Here is a 20,441-nt window from a genome sequence, read left to right as displayed (position 1 = left end):
TGGCTAGAACCAGTACTATTTTTAACAGGCAGCTTGCTTGAATGCAGAGACCCTCCTTCAGTTCCTGTCAACTTCCCTGGGAAACAAGAGTACTCAGGACCTCTCAGCAGTAAGTTCAAATCCCCAAGACCTCATTTAGGTAGCTGTGTCCTGGAGTATGCTGGATAAATGGAAGAAAATTGTACATAACAAAGGTGGCCACTACATAATTTCAGAAGCGCACAGGGCATGAGCGTGAAATTGCTGAGCTATGACAGCAGTCATTGGCAGCTATTCTCACACTGTATTAACTGATTTATTACTCTGAATTTGCATATATGCTTATATAGTGATATACTATGTGAATAGTAAAGATAGTTTCTATAAACCTGTAGATAAGAACAGTAGCTAATACCAAAATAAGATATATATAGCTTGACCACAGAAGGACTTTACTTGATTCTGTGACTGTGCCTTTTCAGTTTGATGGTAATGGATGTCCTTGTTGCCATAGTTGTTCAGCCTGTCATCATAAGTGATGTTTGTGTTTGTGTTAGTAATAGCAGGAGAGTTTTCTATTGACTCTCTAATAACACATAAAGAACTGCAAACCAATCCATAATGAGCACTTATCCTTCTTTGCTTCCTTTTTTTGCTCTAATGCTTCATTTCTGATATTTGCTTCGTAATTTTTTTAAAGCTTAGAAATTCTGTTCCATTTAACACTTCGACTTCCTGTTGGTGTAGTTTTCCTCTGAAAATGAACAGACATATGTACACTGAAAGCTGAGCTATTCAGGATCCTGTTAAGATCTCATCTATTACAGCAAAGGTACCTCCAGAATATTCAAATGTATCAAGTCTCTTACCAAATTGTACTAATTATGTCCTCAGTTGCTTTAGTTCATATGTTAAATCTGTGCTCTGTTTATAGAGATTATGTATGGCTCCCTTCTTTTGTTTTGGTGGTGAACGGTAGAACAAAAGGCCATGAAGGACCGTTTCTGGTCATACCCATTGGCTTCTGGTACTGGGTACCCTCCATCTGCAGCCTCCTGTGCTAATTTCTTAACCTTCAAAGTTTCTGACACTTTTGAATTTTGAGTATGCTCTGTATTCCAGGATGTGCTTTGTTTAACTTTCTTCCCCCAGAGAAGTGATTAGAATGAGTGTTTCACATGCGGTCTTAAAGCAGATGAGTCCATTCAGTTGAGCTCAACAGATTGTTTCTGAAACTTCCAATACCATTATTTATGCTTCCTAGATGGAGGAGAAAAATAAGAAATAGAAAAGAAAAAAACAGCCAATTCAGCAGATCTTATCTCACTATTTTCCCCCTTCTGTTTTCATTTGCACTTCCATTTCCATGCAATATTTCATTTTTTTATGCATCTATCACTGTTTGCTTCTGTCAGAAGTTCAAAGGCAGACTGCTTTCATAAAGTACAGTATTGACTGATCTATAATATTGTTTCTACCTTTTTTGACCAATCCTCAATGCATATTTCCAGTTTTGAAAAGCATTTCATGAATCACTGGGCAGTTTGAAAAATCTATAGTGTAAGCTCATTACTTTGCTGGCTGCTGAATGTTTTCCTTTGGTTGTGTTTGCGATGCAGAAATGCAGCCCTTTCTCTCAGGAAAAAGTTTTAAATTTCATGTATAAATAACAGCACGTGGAGTGTTGTTTAGTGTCAATGTGACATATATAACTTTGACTGCCCCTCTGTCCATTAATCCACACAAACTTTAATCATATTCCAACCTCCTTAGAACCTTTAGTCTCATTTTCCCAGCTAGTCAGTCAAAAAATGCTTACTTCTCCCTCCTGAAATGTGGCACTCCCAGCCACCCTCCCAAATGTCACTGGCTAGAGGCCCAGGACAAGCAATATTCTGTTCTACACTAGTGATCATGGTTTAAGCCCATACCTCATGAGGCTGCAGGGCTAGAAGTGAGAGCTTTATACTTGCTAGTGAGCTCCTTGCCCCAGCAAGCAAAGAGGGATAAAAGATCTATGGGAGTTAATTTCAGTGGGGTCAGGATTTTACTGTTGAGGAGACAGATCTAAGGCTTCATAGACCACAGAATATGATGGAAATGACAAAATTATGCAACTTTGAGTGAGTTTTAAATTAATTTTACATTTTCAACAAATATTTTCTTATGCTTAGCCACCTATAGAATCTTAGTAACTCAGATTACTCATTTCAAAGGCACACGGATATCAAAGTGGTCCTGATATAATTAACCTCCCCCCTCCAATCTATTTTAAGCACTTCTATCATCAATAGTTTTCTGAAAAACATCTTCATACACATAGTGCTATGGGAATGTAAGTGCTTTCAGCACTCCTGCAGAGTAACATGCAGAACTCACCTAGAGTTTAACTACCTATATCACACCAGATCCGTTTTCTTCTCACTCTTTTGTGAAGGGTAGTAGATAAAAAACTTTATTTTCTTACTCTCTTTGAAACTGGGCACAGATCTAAATCAGTTCTCTAAAATATTCTCTTTTTTGCAGCAAAGGAACCACACTGCCATCAATGAGTCACAAAATAATTAAACATTTAAGACTGTCTGGGCTTTTACTCTGGTGAGGTGACAGGGCTGAAGTGTCACTGCAGCTTCCAGTTTGGAAGCATTCTGTGTACTGCCTGTCTGCACAAACATCCTACCTCTGGTTATGGTGGAAAGGAGAGGGACAGCAAGATCCAGAGCAGGGTTTGCTGGAGTCACACAGATAGTAGCCAGTGCGCTCAAGGAAAATGTCCTGGAAAACATCTGGGTCATCAGCAGAAATACTAGCCATCCTAACTTGTGCTGAATATTATGCTGAGATACGCTGGCGTAGATGAAGTGTAAGAGTCTCCTCCACTCAAGAACTCATTCCAGGCCAACCACAATGTGGAAAGTATGTTTATAATTGTTCATTATATTAAGATGCAGATGATGTTAGTTTCTCTGTATGAACTTCATGAGGTAGCAACCATAGTTTGAAAAGGTGCTTTATAGGCCTACAGGGAAATCTCTGAAAGACAACCTGGCTTAACATGCGTTATAAAAAGATAGTTATTTCACTTATCCAAACAGCTCAGGGGAAGTTGCTGTTTGAGCAGTTTTATTTAGGAATCAGTGAAAGAACTCTGTTGCTCCAAGTCCATTGTCAGTTTTGGGAACTACTATTTACATGGCTTTCTCACTCTACATGGATTTTTGCCATTTGCATCTTAGGTCTTCCTGAAGCTGCCACAAGCAGATTTTTATTTCTTGTGACTGTTTTGTCAGCCTGTACCTACCAGAAGGATGAAAGTGAGCCGGGACAACCCTGTCCCTTCCATGCAGATTAAAAGCTCTCCTCAGTCAGACTTTGTTGAAAAACCTAACCACCGCTCTGCCACTTTTTCTCCTGGGCTAGGGAAAGCAGCTGTTTATGCTTTAATCTCTGTTTACCCCAAGCTTTAAGGAGAAATAGAAATGCATGGACAGTTCAGTATCCCTTGCATATTGAGAATAAATTGGTTGAAGCAGGAAGTCAGATGGACTTTAAGATGTTTTCTGTATTGACTTGTTTCCAAGTTGATTAAATGTTTATGAGTTCAGCTTATGCCTCTTCTCTTTGCATTTCTAACTATTGGGTATACAGATGTGTATCTACATGTACGTAGATTCCAATAGTGTTTAAAAACAAACCTCCAGATAGCTAGAACTATTACTTCATAGGAATTTAAAATTAAATTAAATAGCTGGGCTGTTTTCCAGATGATTTCTAAAGTTCCCATGCTTAGACATAAAAACCTCCGTAGGATTTACATTACACTACTGTATTTGTTTCAGTGAGCATTTGACTGCCAAGAATACTGTGTATGACCATCATGGCAATCTAATTAAATATTTGACGAGCAGAAAGCTGGACATTATTCAAGTCAAGCATTAAATTAGAAAATTTAGTTTGTCTCCTTTACCAGTAGATTTTTAAATCAGCCTATTCTACCAAAACCCGTAAGTTTAATGAATTTGGTCAGACATACTGTGTAACGGATGTCTAACAGACAGCCATGAGCCTAAATAATAAAAATGATGCTTCAGTTTGGTGTGGCAAAATATATTAGAAAGGCTTAGAAAGGTCAATCATGAGCAACCTGCTTGCTGGTAGTTGAGAAACAGCACTGTAAAATGCATGAGCTGCCTTTTGTAGCTTCTTGCAGGAAGCCTTGGAGAGCCACAGATAATTTGCTTTCAATGATTCATCAAGTTGGCCCTTTGTTTCACTAATTTGAGTGTCAAGTGCAACCACACAATAAAGAATTACCAAGACCTGATAAGATTCTTCTTATATTGCTTCGTTTGTCTTAACAACTGGTACTATTGAAACCAAACCCACAAACTGAATAAATAGCAAGCATGCATGCAATATGGCATTCTTCTTTGAAATGATAAAGCATGTTTACTGCGCTATCCGCGGATGTACCATACATTCTTATTTCCTTTTACTTTCTTAAAAAGCATGAAGTGCTGCAAGCTGTACCAATGCTAGAGATGGCATTTGTTTCACTGTTAGTCCTCCAATGAATTAGTAAAGATACAAAATGGATTTCAATGACAATTCCAGCCTTGAGAAAGCTGCTATTGTGACCATGGTTGAGTTAGCCTGCTGATCGCTTCCTCCTTAATGTAATTTTTAATGTTATATAGCTGTAGGTTAGATGTGAAGCCATATATTAGAACTATCATTTCCACGAGTAGTTTCAAAAGACGTGTCTTCATGATTAGGACATAGATTTTTTTTTTTAAATGCTATGCTGTCAGTTTAATAATGCCATAAGACCTCAACCTTAAAATGCCTTATTTTGAAGGGGCACGTTTATAAACGTGGAACTCCCAGAGCAAGAAATTTATGTAGTATGAGGTCTCTTAATAAAGTTTTCATGGTTGAATTGTATGCTATTAACACAAAGAATGAAATTATAAAAAACTTTGGAAGGCTGCTTATGAAAGGAGCGTGGGAAAACATCCATCACCAAAAAGTGGGGATGCATGGGGAGAAAACCTGTGAGATTTACTTCAAAAAACAAGAAAGCTTCTGTCCTGTCAGAAGGTTTTGGAACAGGTTTTTAGGGCTTGGGAACGATTGTGTGAGAGCCTGTTAGCGCCGCACAAGGAGTTGAGGCCGTCGATTTTTTTACCACCGTGAGTTTCAAGTGTTGCCTGAATGCTGCCAGCTCCAGGAGCCCAGCTAGCGGTGCGAGAATGGCGAATTTTCCGCTAGGGAAAAATACAACTAATGCAACGTGAGGGTCGCTCGCGGTGCTACGAGCAGGGCAGAAGCCTAGGCCGAGGGGGAGCCCCTGCCCGCCCGCCGGGGGCGCGGTGCCGCCGCGGCGCTCCCCGCCGCTCCCCCCCGCCGCTCCTCCCGCCTCCCGGGGCTGGCTCGCCGGCGGAGCAGCGCGGCCGAGGGGCAGGCAGAAGTTAACTTCCACCTGCCCGGCACCCGCCGCTGCGCCGGCGGCAGGAGGCGGGGGCGGAGGCGGAGGCAGGCGGGGCAGCCGAGGACCCGGCTCAGGCAGGCTCCGAGGGTCCGGCCGGCTGTAATTCCCCCCTAATCCCCGCTACGGCGGCGCTTCCCTGGCCGAGCCATGTCTGCGGCTTCCCCGCCATGCCGAGCCTAGCGGGGAGCGGGAGGACTGGCGGCCGGGAGGCGCACAAAATGAAGACCCTGATGGTAAGTGCATTGTTGGCACTGCTCATCCCAGCTCCGGCGGCGGGGAGGAGAGGAGCGGCGCGGAGCGGAGCGGGGCTGCCCCGGGCACCCTGCGCACGCCCCAGCCTTCCCCGGGCTGCATCCCCGCGGCTCTTCGGGATCACGCGAAGGCGGACAAAACCCCGGCGGCGGCGGCGAAGAACTTTCCGCCTGCTTTCTTTTATTCGTGTTGCTGGTGTTTTGGGGGTTTTGTGTCTGTGTGCGATTGAAGGAGCGTATAGAAAACCAATCTGCTTAGAGGACGAGGCTGGAGGTAGCTGCGCGGGGGAGGGTTGGGGGAGCGCTAGAATCCCCAACACTCGTTAAAATGCACGAATGAGATGCCCGAAGGGGGACGGCTGCATGGGAACGGGAGGCGCGGCGGAGCCGGGTACCCAGAGCGGAGAAGAGGCAAGGAAGCAGGGCTGGGGGACAGGGCGGGAGGCAGGGAGCGGGCCGGCCAGGGGCAGGAGGAGGAAGGAGGGGGTTCCCCACTTCTCGCACTTTTGCCGTGTCTCTGGCGGCGTGAAACTTGCGGGTGCCGCGGGCGCCCCGCTGGCCCCCAGGGCGGGAGGAGCCCGCTGGCCCGCGGCGCTGAGCCACCTCTCTCTCTGCCCCCCGCAGCGCCACGGGCTGGCCGTCTGCTTGGCGCTCACCACCATGTGCACCAGCTTGTTGCTCATGTACGGCGGCATCGGCGGCGGCGGGGGCCACCCGGAGCCACCACGGCGGCAGCAGCAGGTGGCGGCGGTGCCCAGCCGCCCGCCGGGACGCGGTCAGCATCAGCCGGGGCTCCCCGTCGGGGCTGGCCTCCTGGAGGGCTACATCAGCGTCCTGGAGCACAAGGTGAGCCTCCTCCCGCGGGGCCGCCCCTCTCACCCGGCTCCCGGGGCAACCGGGGACCCCGCGCTGCCCCGTCCTCCCAAGGGGGCCCTGCAGAGCTCTCCTCCATGTCCTCTGTCAGGTGGCCCGGCCCCCGCGGCGGTGTCCCGGTGCCCGGGCGGCCGCGCCGTCGGGGCTGGCATCTGCAGCCTTCGGGTGCCGTCGCACCTGGCCCCGGGTGCATGGATTAACGGGGTCGGGACCCAGCGTCCAGCTTGAGGTCAGGCCTTTGTGGAGCGTTGGTTCTCTCTTCCCTTGCCCAGTAGAAGATGGAGGGTGTTTTGTTTCCGCTGTTGGATGCTAGAGGTACACTACAATTGTGTGTTTATGATGATATTAGGAAGGGTTAAAGGAAGAAGTTTAGTTAGAGGAAGTGAAAGGTAGCTTCAGTAGGTAGGTGTTTATTCTTAGCTCATTGTGTTTTGGGAAACTGAAAAGAACTCTATCTCTTGCACAAATGACCTTTTCATCCTCCTCCTGGGAAGCTGAAGTTGTCATAGTCTCCATTCCAGAAATGGGGGGCAGCTCTTTAATGGTGAATAAAATGATGTCACTCCCCTTGACACAGGAATTACCAGGCTGGATTGTCGGACTGTAATACCCTTTCACCAGAGATCGGCAGGCTAAGCTTTTGTATATCACAGGACAGACGTAATGACATAAAGTAAGCAAGGTGGCATATCCATGCTGAAGAGATACTCGAGCTTCAGTAATTTTCTCAGAAGGCAGATTCCTGTACTACTTACACAGTGGTCTGTTTGTTGCATTTACCTAGAAGCTCCAAGGACCTCCTCTGTCAAAACCCCAGATAATGTTTTGTACACACACTTCTTGCAGTAAAAATTTTCTCTAAAAAATAAGCAAGGAAAGTGAGGATTCTCAGCTTTCTTATGTTTTCACATCCAGGCTGACATCTTTCTGAAAGATACGTTGTCAAATAAGTTACCGGGCTCAGTTTAGAGGTACTGTGTGAAGAGTACTGACTTTGATATACAGAGATTTTTATTGTGCCTTCTGGCTTCACTTTCTATGCAAGAGTTATCTGTAGGGCTCTTAACACAGAAAAATAGCTTGTGATGGTCCCTTGTAGGCTTTATTTGCTTTCTTACATGGTTCTCCTGGAAATTCTCAAATGTAATGTCTGTATAGAAAAAGCAGGTTTGGCCATGGGGCTTCCTACTGTGTGAGGTGTTCTCTTGCAATTCTTTTGTTCGTCTTGAACATGACTAGTGATGATGAGTTGTAGATATATATGCACACAGTTTTTGTAGCAGTAGTAACTGAAAGAGCATCTATGGCTTTTTTAGGGTGTATATGTGAGTAGCCCTCTGACACTGGTAACCCCTTACCATTGGTTTCTCCCGACTCCCAAACACCCCTTGTTAATAGAACTTAAAATGACTATTCTGTGTTCATTATTTTCCAGAGTAATTTTAATGTTTCCCTGTATTTTGGAGAAAACTGATCCTCTGGCTTTTTACTATATTGTAATATGGCCCAAAATCCACAAACACTCCATTTCTGAATTTCATTTCACATAGCTCATGCTTTACAGTAATAATCTGCTGAAGGTCTAGTAAGTTGTCCACATAACTTCTGTGGGTCAAAAAGAAGATTGTGCAGTCCTTGCTGTGTTCCCAGCTTGCTTTGTTTTATTTTAATGCACATGAGATCATGCAGAGAGCTGTGCCACGGTGGTATGCAGAGCAGTGAGGACACTGTATTACCATAAGGAGATGATGGGGGAGAGAAGGTCTTTGACTCTTAATAGTGCATTTGTTTTAGTAATGTAACAAACCCATATATTTAACATGGATTTACAACCCCAGAATACATATGTTTCCTGCAGAATAAAAAACAGAGAATGCAAAAGATTGCAGGCATTAATGGTTTGGGAAAAGAAGGATGCAGCATCGGTGATGGTGAGAATAGGGAGAAAGACTGCAAGAACTGAGAAATGGTGAAAATGGAGAACCTGTTTTTTGGGTGGGACACTGATGAGTGCAGGGAAGACAGCTTGAATAGCAAGCAGCATGGAAGTCCAGCCCAAAGAGAGGAAATGAAGGAATCGGGGGGTGTTAAGGAGTATTAGGAGAGCTGCAAGAGAGCAAGATAAAATTGTGTAGCTGTGAGGACATGATACTTGAAGAGACGGGGAGGTCTGGAAGGAGATGAAAAGTGCATGTTGTTTGAGGACAACAGGCTTGGGAAGGTGAGGGAGGAATGACTTCAGCAATGGTACGTGTTGTTTTGGTGGCACAGAGGTGGCAGTGCAAAGTAAGAGTGGGTGGTAGATTTTTCACAATACAGCTTCCTTAGTTTCTCATACAGAATCTTGGGATTATCTGTCAGGTTGAATGACCTGAAGCTGAAGGACCGTTATACAAAATTAATCTGTGGTATGTGTTCACGCATGAATGGCAGTTAACAGTAGACTAAATGTCTAGATCATTCAGATTTAGGAGCTGAAACGTTCTTAACTTTAGAAAGACTTTTCTAGATCGCATAGTTTGCTTTAATAGGAAAACCTAGTTTCATGTTTCTGGTGGTGTACCTATTCTGACGCAGTTACCGAGAGTAAGTATGCACATATATGTAGAAGCTATATGATAAGATATGAAGTTATTATTAATCCATAATGACAGTATGAGTATTGAAACATACAGAAGCTGTGTTACATGGTCCTATAGACATTTCTTTTCAGGGATAAAATTTAAAAATTATCCACATTGTGAAATATCACGTATTACAAATGTCTGTCACTACTAGCAGTGCAGCTCATTTAGTCGTGCTGGGTGATCGTGTATGGAGACTCTTTACCAGAAAATCAAGGCACTTAGTAAAGTACCAATGATTTTGAAATACAGCTTGCGCTATTGTAATCACCAATTATTTTCCATTTTTTATTTTCTATTCAGGAAGAATTGTAGTTCCTTGTCCATCCTGTCAAGATAAGCAGGCAGTCTCTGAGAATACAGCTAAAATACATAATACTTGTTTTACTGGGTTGAAGGGTCTTTTTGCAGGAATCCATTGTCACTTGATTAGATTTGTGACATTTTGTTTTTTTAATACTTCACTTTCATGGTTTCTGCAAGCCCATTTTTTCCCTGAATCAAGCAGCACAGATCAGAACCCGTGTTCTTAGCTTTAGCAGCCTTTCACCATTTTAGCAGTGCAAACTTCATTTTTGTTGAACTCTTAAAAAAAGAAAATTCAGAAATGCAGTGTATTCAGAGATTGGTGCTTGGCGTTTCACCTCTGCATGTCCCAGAGCAACAGCAGTTGACAGTCATTTTTGATGGATGTTTGAAATGAATGAATGGTATCTTTTTTTGTTCCCAATAGCCAGATGTTTATGTCCTAAAAACTCTCATTTGGAACAGAAAACATGGTTCGCTGATAGTTGTTGCTATTGAGAGGTCAAGGACCGAAACGAAGTGAAGTAGCAGCTGCCCTTCTACTTCAACGAGCTGTTGCTTCCTGCAGAAGCACATTGGCAGAGTTTAGCTATTGCATCTGTTCTGCAGTTACAAAGGACAAGAGTCCCAGACTGTCAAACGAACATCTTTCATCCGTTCTTTGAGTGTAATCCTGAAATTACAGAGGTTTTGTCACTGGCATTGAGAGAAGCAAAATTATGCTGTTCCATGGGGAGGCATGGGGATAAGACTTTCTGTTGATTTATCATAGTGCTAGCAAGAAATTACAATGCTAATATTTTTAAAGCAATTACTGCATACAAATAAGAGACTGTTAATGAAAGTGGGAAACCTAGCACTATTCCAGAACTTGCAAGAAATAAATATTTCACCATTATATTACTATTCTGAAATGAATGTGAGAACATGTCTCTGGATAGTTAAAAAGCTTTTTACCCAGTATTGACTCAACAGTTGGTACTGTGAATAATATATGAGGTTTTCATGTATGTAATTGAATAATATTTCAAGCCATCAAGGATTTTGTTTCTTAGAAAATGAAAAAAATTATCAAAATCAATCTTGCAGTCAAAATGTATGATTTATTAGAACCACATTTAAATACCTTAAGAGAGCATTGAGATCAACATGATAATTGATCACAATGATTTCTTAATTTATGATAATGTAAATTATCATGTGCAAAGAAATCTTTGTGATCCCTTTAAATTAATACAGATCAGAGAATAGTGTAGTTGATGAAGTGTTTGAGGAAGACTTATTCTGCAAAGAGTGCTATAGCTCCTTGATCTCTGAAACACAGTAAGTTCTGGGATGAAACTATTTTTTTTGAGGATAGTAAAATTTGTGCACTTCAAATGGGGGGGGGGGGAATGGGAACCTTGCCATGTTTTGTATTCTTTTTCATAAGTATTAGATAGAAAGAGTTTGGAATTTGAATTTTTACCTAAATTCTTAAACCATTGACATTTTTGGGCTGAATAGTTGGCAGGGGGGTGTCACTAAATGAGCCTTCATATCTAACTTAAATGGACGTGGGAAGGAATTAAATTAATTTGAGGGTTTTAGTGTCTTTCAAATGAATTTATCACAAAATCATAAGGTATATTACAACAAAACAGCTTGTCTTGCCTGTGGTGGGATTGATCCCACTGAATTGAAGTAAACCACGTATCATGATTTCATTACATGTTCCTATTTGCCTCTGAAATTCTTACCTGCGAAGGAAGGAGCATAAACTTCATTACACAATTAAGTATTTGATGGAGCTTTTATTGTGTGAGAGATCCACAAGGGGGAGACTTTATTCTAGAATAACCTTGTGGGGGGACGCTTCCATCCGTCAGAGATCTAGGCAAGATGGGAGTCCAAAAAGCCCCTTGCTCAATGTTGTGTTGGCTTCTTGGGTTTTTTTTTTATTTTGAGGTAGTGTAGTTACCTTTTATGCTGATAAGCTATAGGTTTATTAAAACCCTTATAAAGTTGACAGAGTAAAAAAGCCCCAAATGTTAGTACCATGAGTCAGAGAATGTAACTGAATAGCCAGACAATTGTTTTACCAGATTTACCCAACATTTGAATAATGACTATCTTGTGCTTTATATATTCTTGCTTTTGAGCTATTGTAGTAGTGTGCTTTTTCAGCCTAACAAATTGTAATACAGGATTAATTCATTTTTATGACCCTTGTCTAAAATTTGTAGTAGCTTCTGTGTGCACTGGTTGATAATACTTAGTGTGAGGTACAGAGTGAGCACACAACAATGATAGGAAAGAAGGTACAGTTTTCTGTTTTCCAGGTTGCTTGGCTCCTCTACAAAGAACCAGTAGTCCTAGCCTGGCACTGTTCCTACTTAGAATATCTTGAAATATTTTCAAATGTTTACATAGAAGTATCGGTTAGCTGTGCAGTTTATGCATTTATTTTTTGAAAAAGGCCATGTTCTGTAGTTGAACATATTTTTTGTAGAATTCTGATTCCAGTGTCTACATGAGAAAAAACACAAATATTAGCTATCAGGCTAACAAAAACAAGTAATATTTTAGTTACCACTGTGGCCTAATTCTTTCTAAAATAAGTGCTGTTAAAGAAGAAATGTTAACTAGTAGAGGTAGTGACTGCAGGCAGAGATCAGGACCTGTTGCTTGAAATAATTGTCTAAAAAGAGTACAGGTACTATTAAATATTCAGATGCCCCTGAAAATTGAAAGATGTTTGGTATGCATGGTGTTTGGTAATACATGGTGTTATTACATTCATTCATATAACACGATCCATAAAACCCTACCCAACTACAAACTATCTCTGTTCTGATCATTTTCTGGTTATTGAGAAGATAAAGGTGAGTAAATCATAGTCATTATATGGAAAACAGAGAGAGTATTGGAGCTTATACCAGTTGAAGATCTTGCCCCATGTAATTTGTGATGTTTTGTGGTGTAGCTTTATTCTTTCGTAGAAACTGAAGAAAGAAAGGTTATTTCAGAGACTGTATCATAAAAACTTGATGATTGATTTCAGTACAAATGTAAATAGTTGGTAGATGGTTAGGTCAAGACAGTGCAGAATTGTGGTTTAATTTTCTCACATTTTAAAAAAGTCGTATCTCACAGGAATATCTGATACCATAAATTGGTCATAATAAGTTATCTTCTTTTTACAACTGACTGAGACAAAGTACTTTTTCTTTTTTTTTCTTCATAGAAGAAAAATTGCAGAAGCATGAAGATGTTTTTATTTATTTTGCGCTTCTGTTTTTTGATTGGTTCTGGATTATAGCCTTTATCCTGAATTGTGAAGAAGGAGTAAATATGCTCTTTCCCATTTTATGAATATCCTATACAACACATTTTAATAAGTGGGTGCTGTCTGTTTCCCTTGTCTGCTTCCCTATCTTCTTTTCTGAACGTACAAAATTCTTCATTTGATGGATATGCAAAATACTTCCAGGCAGGGAATTGGTGACACTTTGTCTGCTAGTGAAATTTGCCTCTCTCTCATGCAAAGCCCTTTAATTTTTTTTCTTTTCATTTTCATCATTAGTTTAAATGACCACATTTATATTTCTAGTATTTGCTGAAGTATATTATATTTGATAACCATTTAAAGTTACCATATTGTGCACTTTTTTCCAACAGTCTTTCACTGTGAGCATTTTAGGCTATTTTCATCTTCCTGTGAAGACAAAGTGTTCCTTTGAAGGGTTTTAATCCTTAGTGGAAGCAAGTCTGAACTAAATGAGATTTTCAATGACAGGAAATGTAATTTTTGTTCACAGCTGATGGATATCTCTCAATAGAATTCCTTAAGTTCTCCCTTTCTGCTTGTCCTGGGGCATAAGTGGATATTGAGTGTCATCCTAACTATGTGATATCCTCAGCACAACAGACCACAGGTAGTTTCCGTTTCCTGGTGACCTTCCTTATTAGTTTAACCTGTATTGCTCAGTAACGCTCTGTATGCACATCCTTGATGCTGAGGTGGCATTGATAGAAAGAACTCAGTGTATTAATTGAACTTCTAATTAGGGCAATTATGATCAAATCAGCAGTCATTTGGTGCTGATATAAGCAGATGTGACAGCACAAAAGCTGCTTTGAAGGAGAGGTGAGACACCATGATGCTTCACCTCATTGTTTCACCTCATCCCTAAGCAATCTCCATTAGTCATTACTCTTTTGCTCTGATAGTTAAAGCTTAAAGCGTTAAGACCAGGTCAATTACTGAAGTTTGCTATCAGCTGTAAAAGCAAGCAGTTCAGAAACTGCTATTAATTGTTCTCTGTTCTCATTCTGAAAATACCCAAATGCAGTTAAGAGTCACATAGCAAATGAGGGGACAAGTCAAAGCTGAACCCTTCTGCATTCAGAGAGTCGGGAGAAGTGGAGCTCTGAGGTGCCCCTTGATGATGATATGAAAGACAGAGTTGGGCACTGAGGAACACGTACGTATTCCTGTAGAGACTATACCACATGTGAACTGACCTTAGGCAAATCTGGTAATGCTGTTAGTGCCTGGACTGTATTCAGAGAGGCATACAATGTCAGGGAAACACTATGTGTACGTTAAGTGCAATTAGGAATACCTAGATTCTTACTGGAACCTTGTGAGAAAACTTCAGAACAAGATTGGGTTATTTTAAAACACAGAGAGAGCAAACTGATACACTTAATAGATTACTAGTGTATTTTTTCATGACGACAGTGAATACTATGAAATGTTCATTGTCCAAGAAGAGGAAGCAGTAATGAATTTATATGATATACAGGCAGTATAGGTTAGTTTTTCTTAATTCAGATCTAATAATCTGGGCAGTTGTAATTAACATAGAACAAGAATATATAAATGTTTACTTCACTGTCAAATACAACATGTTAAGGATTTATTGCAGCTGTAGAAAAATACCCATTGCAGAATGGATGGCTTAGTAAGAAATAACCTGGAAGAGGAAAATGTTTCTCAGTAAACAGTCAACACATTTAGAATATGCATTTTTGTTTAGCAAATACTGTGTTTTAATTTTAGTATGTTATTAGCATCCTCAGATATGGGCAAGATGTTAATATTACAGAAACAAAATATTCTGTAATTTTTGTACTGTTGGACCAGTATTAAATTAGTCTGTATCTTGCCCTCAGCTATAGCAGGTCATAAAAGTAGATGTAATAACACTCAGCAGAGCATCAGTCTAAGAGTTATCTCTAAGGAAAAGAAAAATTCAACAGTGCAAGTTTGTGCAAATGTACATCTGTATCAAGCTATGTGCACAGGAAAGTTAAAGGACTATTGTTATGCCTAAGATATGGCTCACTGAGAAATAGGCTTCTAGAGACTGCATTCATCACCAAGCACATGATACTTACCAGTCTGGCCTCATAAGGTTAAAACCTTTTCTCCCATTTTGAGACACCAGGCTGTTTCGTAGATAGTGACGTGAATTACGTTCAGGCTCTTCACCTTCTAAACTTTCGCACTTGTATGGCATTCTCTGTGGATGGACCATTTTTTTTTCTGTTTCAATGAAATTCATCCTTGTGACTCCTATGAAACATAAGCATCTGAGGAAGCTTATAATCGAGGTAGCAGGAAGGTAGCATGTGGTTATGGGCTAATAAAATGTGACACAGTGATCCCAATGCCAGTGGAGGCTGGGTCAGTAAGTCTGGGTAGTGTAGTTCGAGACAGGCTTGTTAGCCTGAGTTTGAAAGCAGAATAGTCACACTGTGTCTGAGCAAGTGACCCTGACCTTTGGCAGGTACATTTCTTGTGGAGCTGGGCTGGCTCTGCACTGTGTTTTCCTTGGCATTGGGGGTCAAGACAGGCTGAAGCTACGCATGGTGCCTAGGGAATGGTGGTAGAGACATGCCCTAAACATTTCTGGATGATTCTCAAGTGCGGTGCCAAGGACTGAAACTGCATCTGAAATATTAGCTGTTCTTTAACTTTAGCCATCCACACTATATACACCGTGTATTTGCAGAGATTGAACATTCAGCCACAGCAAAGATATGCTTAGAAAACATTATGATTTCCAAGACTTGTCTGTATTCCTTACGAGAAAGCTTTTGGCCAAATGCACAGCAGCAGTGCTCTCCCAGGCTTAGCCTCAGTCTTTATCCAGAGTGCAGAGGCTCACAGGGAGTAAGTATGTACTGTTGTACAACTGGTGCTGTCCCTTTCCTGCTCTGCCCTAGCTTTCGGTATGGCATCTTTGTGTCAGTCTTTCAGACACTTGGCTAAATTTTATCCTTGGAAATTAGAATAACAACAAATGTGCTTCAAAATTTTGTTGCTGTCCATTGTTCCTAATGCTGTGGTGAAAGGGTTCGTTTCACTCAGCATACTGGTTGACTCTGTAATAGGAGCATAAAGCCTCAAAATACAGCCAGTGGTCTGACTGCAGCTGCCAGAGTGAAGCAGTTAATGTACTTTCTCAGCTACCTGGGCCAGGATAATTGTAGATTAACTCCTTTCTAAGAATGAAACATAACAATATCCTTAGTATTTTGTTTAGACAATTTCTGTCTTAACACTTACATTCAGTAAAATGGTTATTGTTGATGATTATCCAAAATACATTTTACAAATTGAAAACCTATGGCAAAGTCACCGCTGTTTCTGTTTGTTCATCTACTTATGTATTCTCTTTGTAACACTGCTCCAGATTTCCTTCTGTTTTTAATAGTGATTCATGAGCCCTACGAAGACTGAGACAGTTTGTTATAATATTGCTCCCATTATCCATGAGAACTACCTCGGACATGAATGGCACTATACATAATAACCAGCACTTCAGTAAGGGTTTTCCCCTCTTGCCGAGCGCCAGCTGACTTGATGTCTAAGCATATGTCTATATGGGATTTTGCCAGCAGACGGGAGTGTGCGCTGCCCTCCCTTTGAGCTGGTCGGAGATGCACCAGCTTCGCTCTGGCAGCTGAGTAGCTGCAGTTAGCATGTTGCTAAGCCAGAACTAATAAGCTTGACTGAGAGGCAGGGTTTATTATCTTGGGCTCAGCAGTATATTTGGTGTGGTTATATAGCTTACACCACAGAGCTTCTCTGCATCCTACAATCTTGACACACAGGCAGACCTTGCTTGTGGTTGGTTGTATGGAGCATGGTCAGTATTTGCTTGCATCTCCCTGCAAAAACCTGCTAATTCATATCCTAATGGTTTCCTAACCCTGCTCCAGAGGAATATTTTCAGTCCTGTGCCACACCACCAAGAAATTCCTACCTCATACGATTGCAGAATATAACACAGCCTACAGATTTATTGTACTATTGCACACTTCTCAGTGTTCAGTCAGAAGTCTTACTTATATACCTCACAGTACTCTTGTTACTTAAATTTTGATTGTTAGATCGCCACATGCTTAGTACACTTAACAAAAAAAGACTTTTTTTTCAGCATTTCTCTTTTGTACAGCAGCCTAATACGATAGATGCTGTTGTGGATCAGGTTTTCAAAATCTGAAATGAGACCCTAAACTGAGTTCACAGAGCATGATTTAATCATCTAAGTCACCATTTATGATAAAATCTGCTGTTTTCATTGGGCATATACTTATCAAAGAAAAATATTTAATTGCTTTGCTTTAGAAAATCATGTTTGAGAATGAAACTAAGGGTTTTTGCTTGTAACATGGCTATTTCTATATACATACGTTATTTCATTTATAATGTTTGTGTTTTCATTTGTGTTTTCTGGTATTCTTACCATGTATATTTCTTTGGAAATGTTGACAGCTGTCTTTATTTTGGTCAAGAAGAATTTTTGCTGATAAGTTATTTAGTAATATCTTCACTAATGTAAGAGTGCTGAGCCTTAATGTTACTCTTTCCGTATGTAATTATCATATTAATAGATTTAATTTTGATTTATCTTTTTTAATTTTTATGAATAGCCAAAAGCTCTGTTTTTTTACAAGTAGAATCTAAACCAGAGCTGATTCTTCACTTTCTCTGTATCTGCTTTATGTCTCTGTAGCAGCGCAAGGAAGTGATGAACCTAGTTATAGATAAATTGAATATTCTTTCTCAGGAGTAGTGTTGGTGTATCCCTGATGGTTTAAGGGCATAAATGAGGTACTTTGTGCAGCTGGCAGATGTGGAGGAGGGATATCAGGGCCAGGAGGGTATCTCTGGTATTAATGTGTCTGATTTCTTCCAGCACAGTGATCCCTTTTGATCTGCAGCAATTTGTGCAATACAGAACAGCTTTCAGGGTATCTTTAATTATGCCTGTGGACATTTTGGCCTGGAAAGTGAAATGAGGCTTTAGCATCACCTTTCACTCCCAGCTGTGCTGATTTGAAACTTTGCACAGCTTGTTACCCACCTGTAAGTGTAGCGATCATGTTTCTGCTCTCATGAAAGGCACTGAATGTGCAGCAGCCTGGGCTTCGGTAGAAGGTGCAGCCGGCTCTCAGTTTTTCTGTCAGAGCTCTCATTGCTCTCAAGATGGAATAGCAACATATCCTATATGTACATATACATATAACCTGTAATAGCACATATCTTCAGATCAAACCTAGATTTGAGACAATTCACAGGACCTGAAAATCTGTCTTTGAGGTTTCATATTGATACGGAGTACAGTGAAATGGCTGAGTTAGAAACAGAGTTTATGCTAAAACCAGACAGAGCCATTATGCTTATATCGGTGCTCTCAGACACATGTAGAATAAATTGATTGATGATAAGATGCATCAGCTTTATTAAAGTTTCTCAGAAATGATTTTTTATAATTATACCAGTTCCTAGGGATATTTTTCAGTGTGTTATGAAGATAACATATCCTATTTGTAGTGCATAATGTGAAAAAAATGGTTTTAACATGACAATTAGTGTCCTAAACATTTGAACTTTCAGGTGTGATTGTAATTTTCATGCTCTATAGCAAATAAAAAAAAAGAGTAATTCTACTGGAAGGTGCAAGAAGTGATCTCAGCCATGCCATACTAAATCCAAGGACCAACAGTTATTTAAGTTCTCCAGACTTTAAAATTGAGGGCATTGCTCACAGAAGTGCATTAAACCTTGTGACTGAGATCAGAGGTAAACCCAGCTATAACAGAGCACTGTGTAAGCCAGTTTAGCTGAAATTGTACTCCCATTGCCTCTTGACTGTGGATGATGAGGTTGCATCTGCTTGTCTTTTTGTTTTATTGGAATTGCTTTTTTGTGTACCAGTCTGCGCAAAGCACTGACACTTTGAAATTCAAAAGAAAGCTAATCTGTAAAAAAATAGTAAGCTTTATAGTTTCTTTTTGTTTCCCTTGGAAAACAAATAGATCTGTCAATTATTTTTTTTTCTTTCATATCCTGTACTTTACGTCAGTAAAACTACTGAAAATTACATTGCATTGTGTTTATTAGAGTTGTGCTTCTGTGCAGTAATACACGTAAGACATCTTATACTGCCTTAAGGATTAAGTTAAGCTCCTTTGTCAAGCCTGTTGGTATGGCAGGACTGTTAATCTTTAACTGTCAGAGTCTAGTTAGATCCTTCTTTAGACTGAGGCCATGTCTAAGTGCAAAGAAATTAAAATGAATCAACTCTCCTAGTATTTACGCCTTCATATTATTGCACAGAGCAATCAATAAAAAGAAAAGCTGTGTTAGACATACATATTTCTATAAGAAGATTGCATTCCAAGCTCTTATTTAGCAGCATCATAATTTGCTTTATGTTTATGCTTGTGAAATATGAAGACAAAGTTGACAGAAGGTGTTCAAAATATTAAAATCATGAAAATAAGACATGCAGTGGGTGACAGCTCATTGAAAGGAGGACAGGGGAAACTTTGTAAACCTACATTTCCTAATTAAAATTCTGCAGAGTTGTCTACAGTATGTTCATGTTTTATTACATCAGTAATTACTGTTACATTTTCCTTTCAAATTTCAACATTAAGTCACAAAAGAAGAAATGTGCTATAGTTGCAGCATATTTAGACAAGGCAAGACTTGAAACAAAACTGTATGAAAAGAATGGTAAAGCTGGGAGGCAAAGTTAATTTAATTGTGAAAGATTAAAGCTAATATTTTAGACCCACAGGGTATGAAACTGGTAGTAAGGAACCACAGTACTGTGCCATACGTAGCAAAGGCTAACGTTTCACTGTGGATGTCTGTACTGTTTAATTAATGTTGTCCTAGCTAAAACTTGTAAAGAGGAATTTTTAAATAATTATTTGATAATAGCCAACTAGTGCAATTTGCAGATATTCATTCAAAGTGGTAACGTGCTCATCCAATGAAGTGATACAGGTTGTATGTTGAAGCAGTAAGCTTTTGGGTGTGGTAAATTATAAATTATACTTTTCTAATCAGACTATATTTTTTTGAAATAATAGGAAAGGAAACCCTCAACAAGTAATAATTTTATTTTGGATTCTCTGTCAAATATAGTTTCAAGTGGCTTTTTTAATATTTTACACACATATAATTTTCCCATTTTCTGAAACGAGATTCCTTTCCTCAGCTCATTAAATACTTTGTACTTACATGTCACCTTGTTTCTGAGGATCTGCAAGTGCTGTAGAAGCATTAAATGGAGACCCCTGCCTTAAAGTACAGGAGCATTAATTCCGATACATAGGAGGATAGCGAAACAAAAAAGTTGAAGACATAGTTTTCACCTTGAGTGTCCAGCGAGGAATTTCAGGTAGGAGTTTGAAAAGTGCTGAAGTGTTGAAAACCGAGAGGACTCAACCTTGGGATAGGTGCACAAGTAATCACTTGAGCTACCTGACTTCCATGCATGGCTTGGAAATGAAATTTCAGACTTTGTCCTATATAACACTGAAGCTACTATATACGGTGTATTGGGAGAGTTATGCACCTGAAATGGATTTGAGCTACCTATTCTGCTGTGTAGAGCTGCCCAA

The 20,441-nt window shown here is 40.3% G+C and overlaps 1 protein-coding gene across 3 annotated transcripts in view; it reads left to right on the top strand.

The window, feature by feature from the left end:
* The first annotated feature begins 5,402 nt into the window (after positions 1 to 5,402).
* Positions 5,403 to 20,441, top strand: part of ST6GALNAC5 (ST6 N-acetylgalactosaminide alpha-2,6-sialyltransferase 5) — a 73,841-nt gene continuing 58,802 nt past the window's right edge. For 2 of the 3 annotated variants that reach the window (XM_040610880.1, XM_040610879.1), the window contains exons 1-2: positions 5,403 to 5,703; positions 6,346 to 6,567. In XM_040610880.1, the coding sequence (XP_040466814.1) occupies positions 5,638 to 5,703; positions 6,346 to 6,567 (288 nt within the window). In that variant the 5' untranslated portion in view covers positions 5,403 to 5,637. The remainder of the gene's footprint in view (positions 5,704 to 6,345; positions 6,568 to 20,441) is intronic. The other variant, XM_040610881.1, reaches the window with a different exon arrangement.

The sequence above is a fragment of the Falco naumanni genome, chromosome 11, assembly GCF_017639655.2.
Source record: "Falco naumanni isolate bFalNau1 chromosome 11, bFalNau1.pat, whole genome shotgun sequence".
Taxonomy (NCBI): domain Eukaryota; kingdom Metazoa; phylum Chordata; class Aves; order Falconiformes; family Falconidae; genus Falco; species Falco naumanni.
The sequence above is the reverse complement of the archived record's forward strand: the minus strand, read 5'-3'. Positions and strand labels throughout refer to the sequence as shown.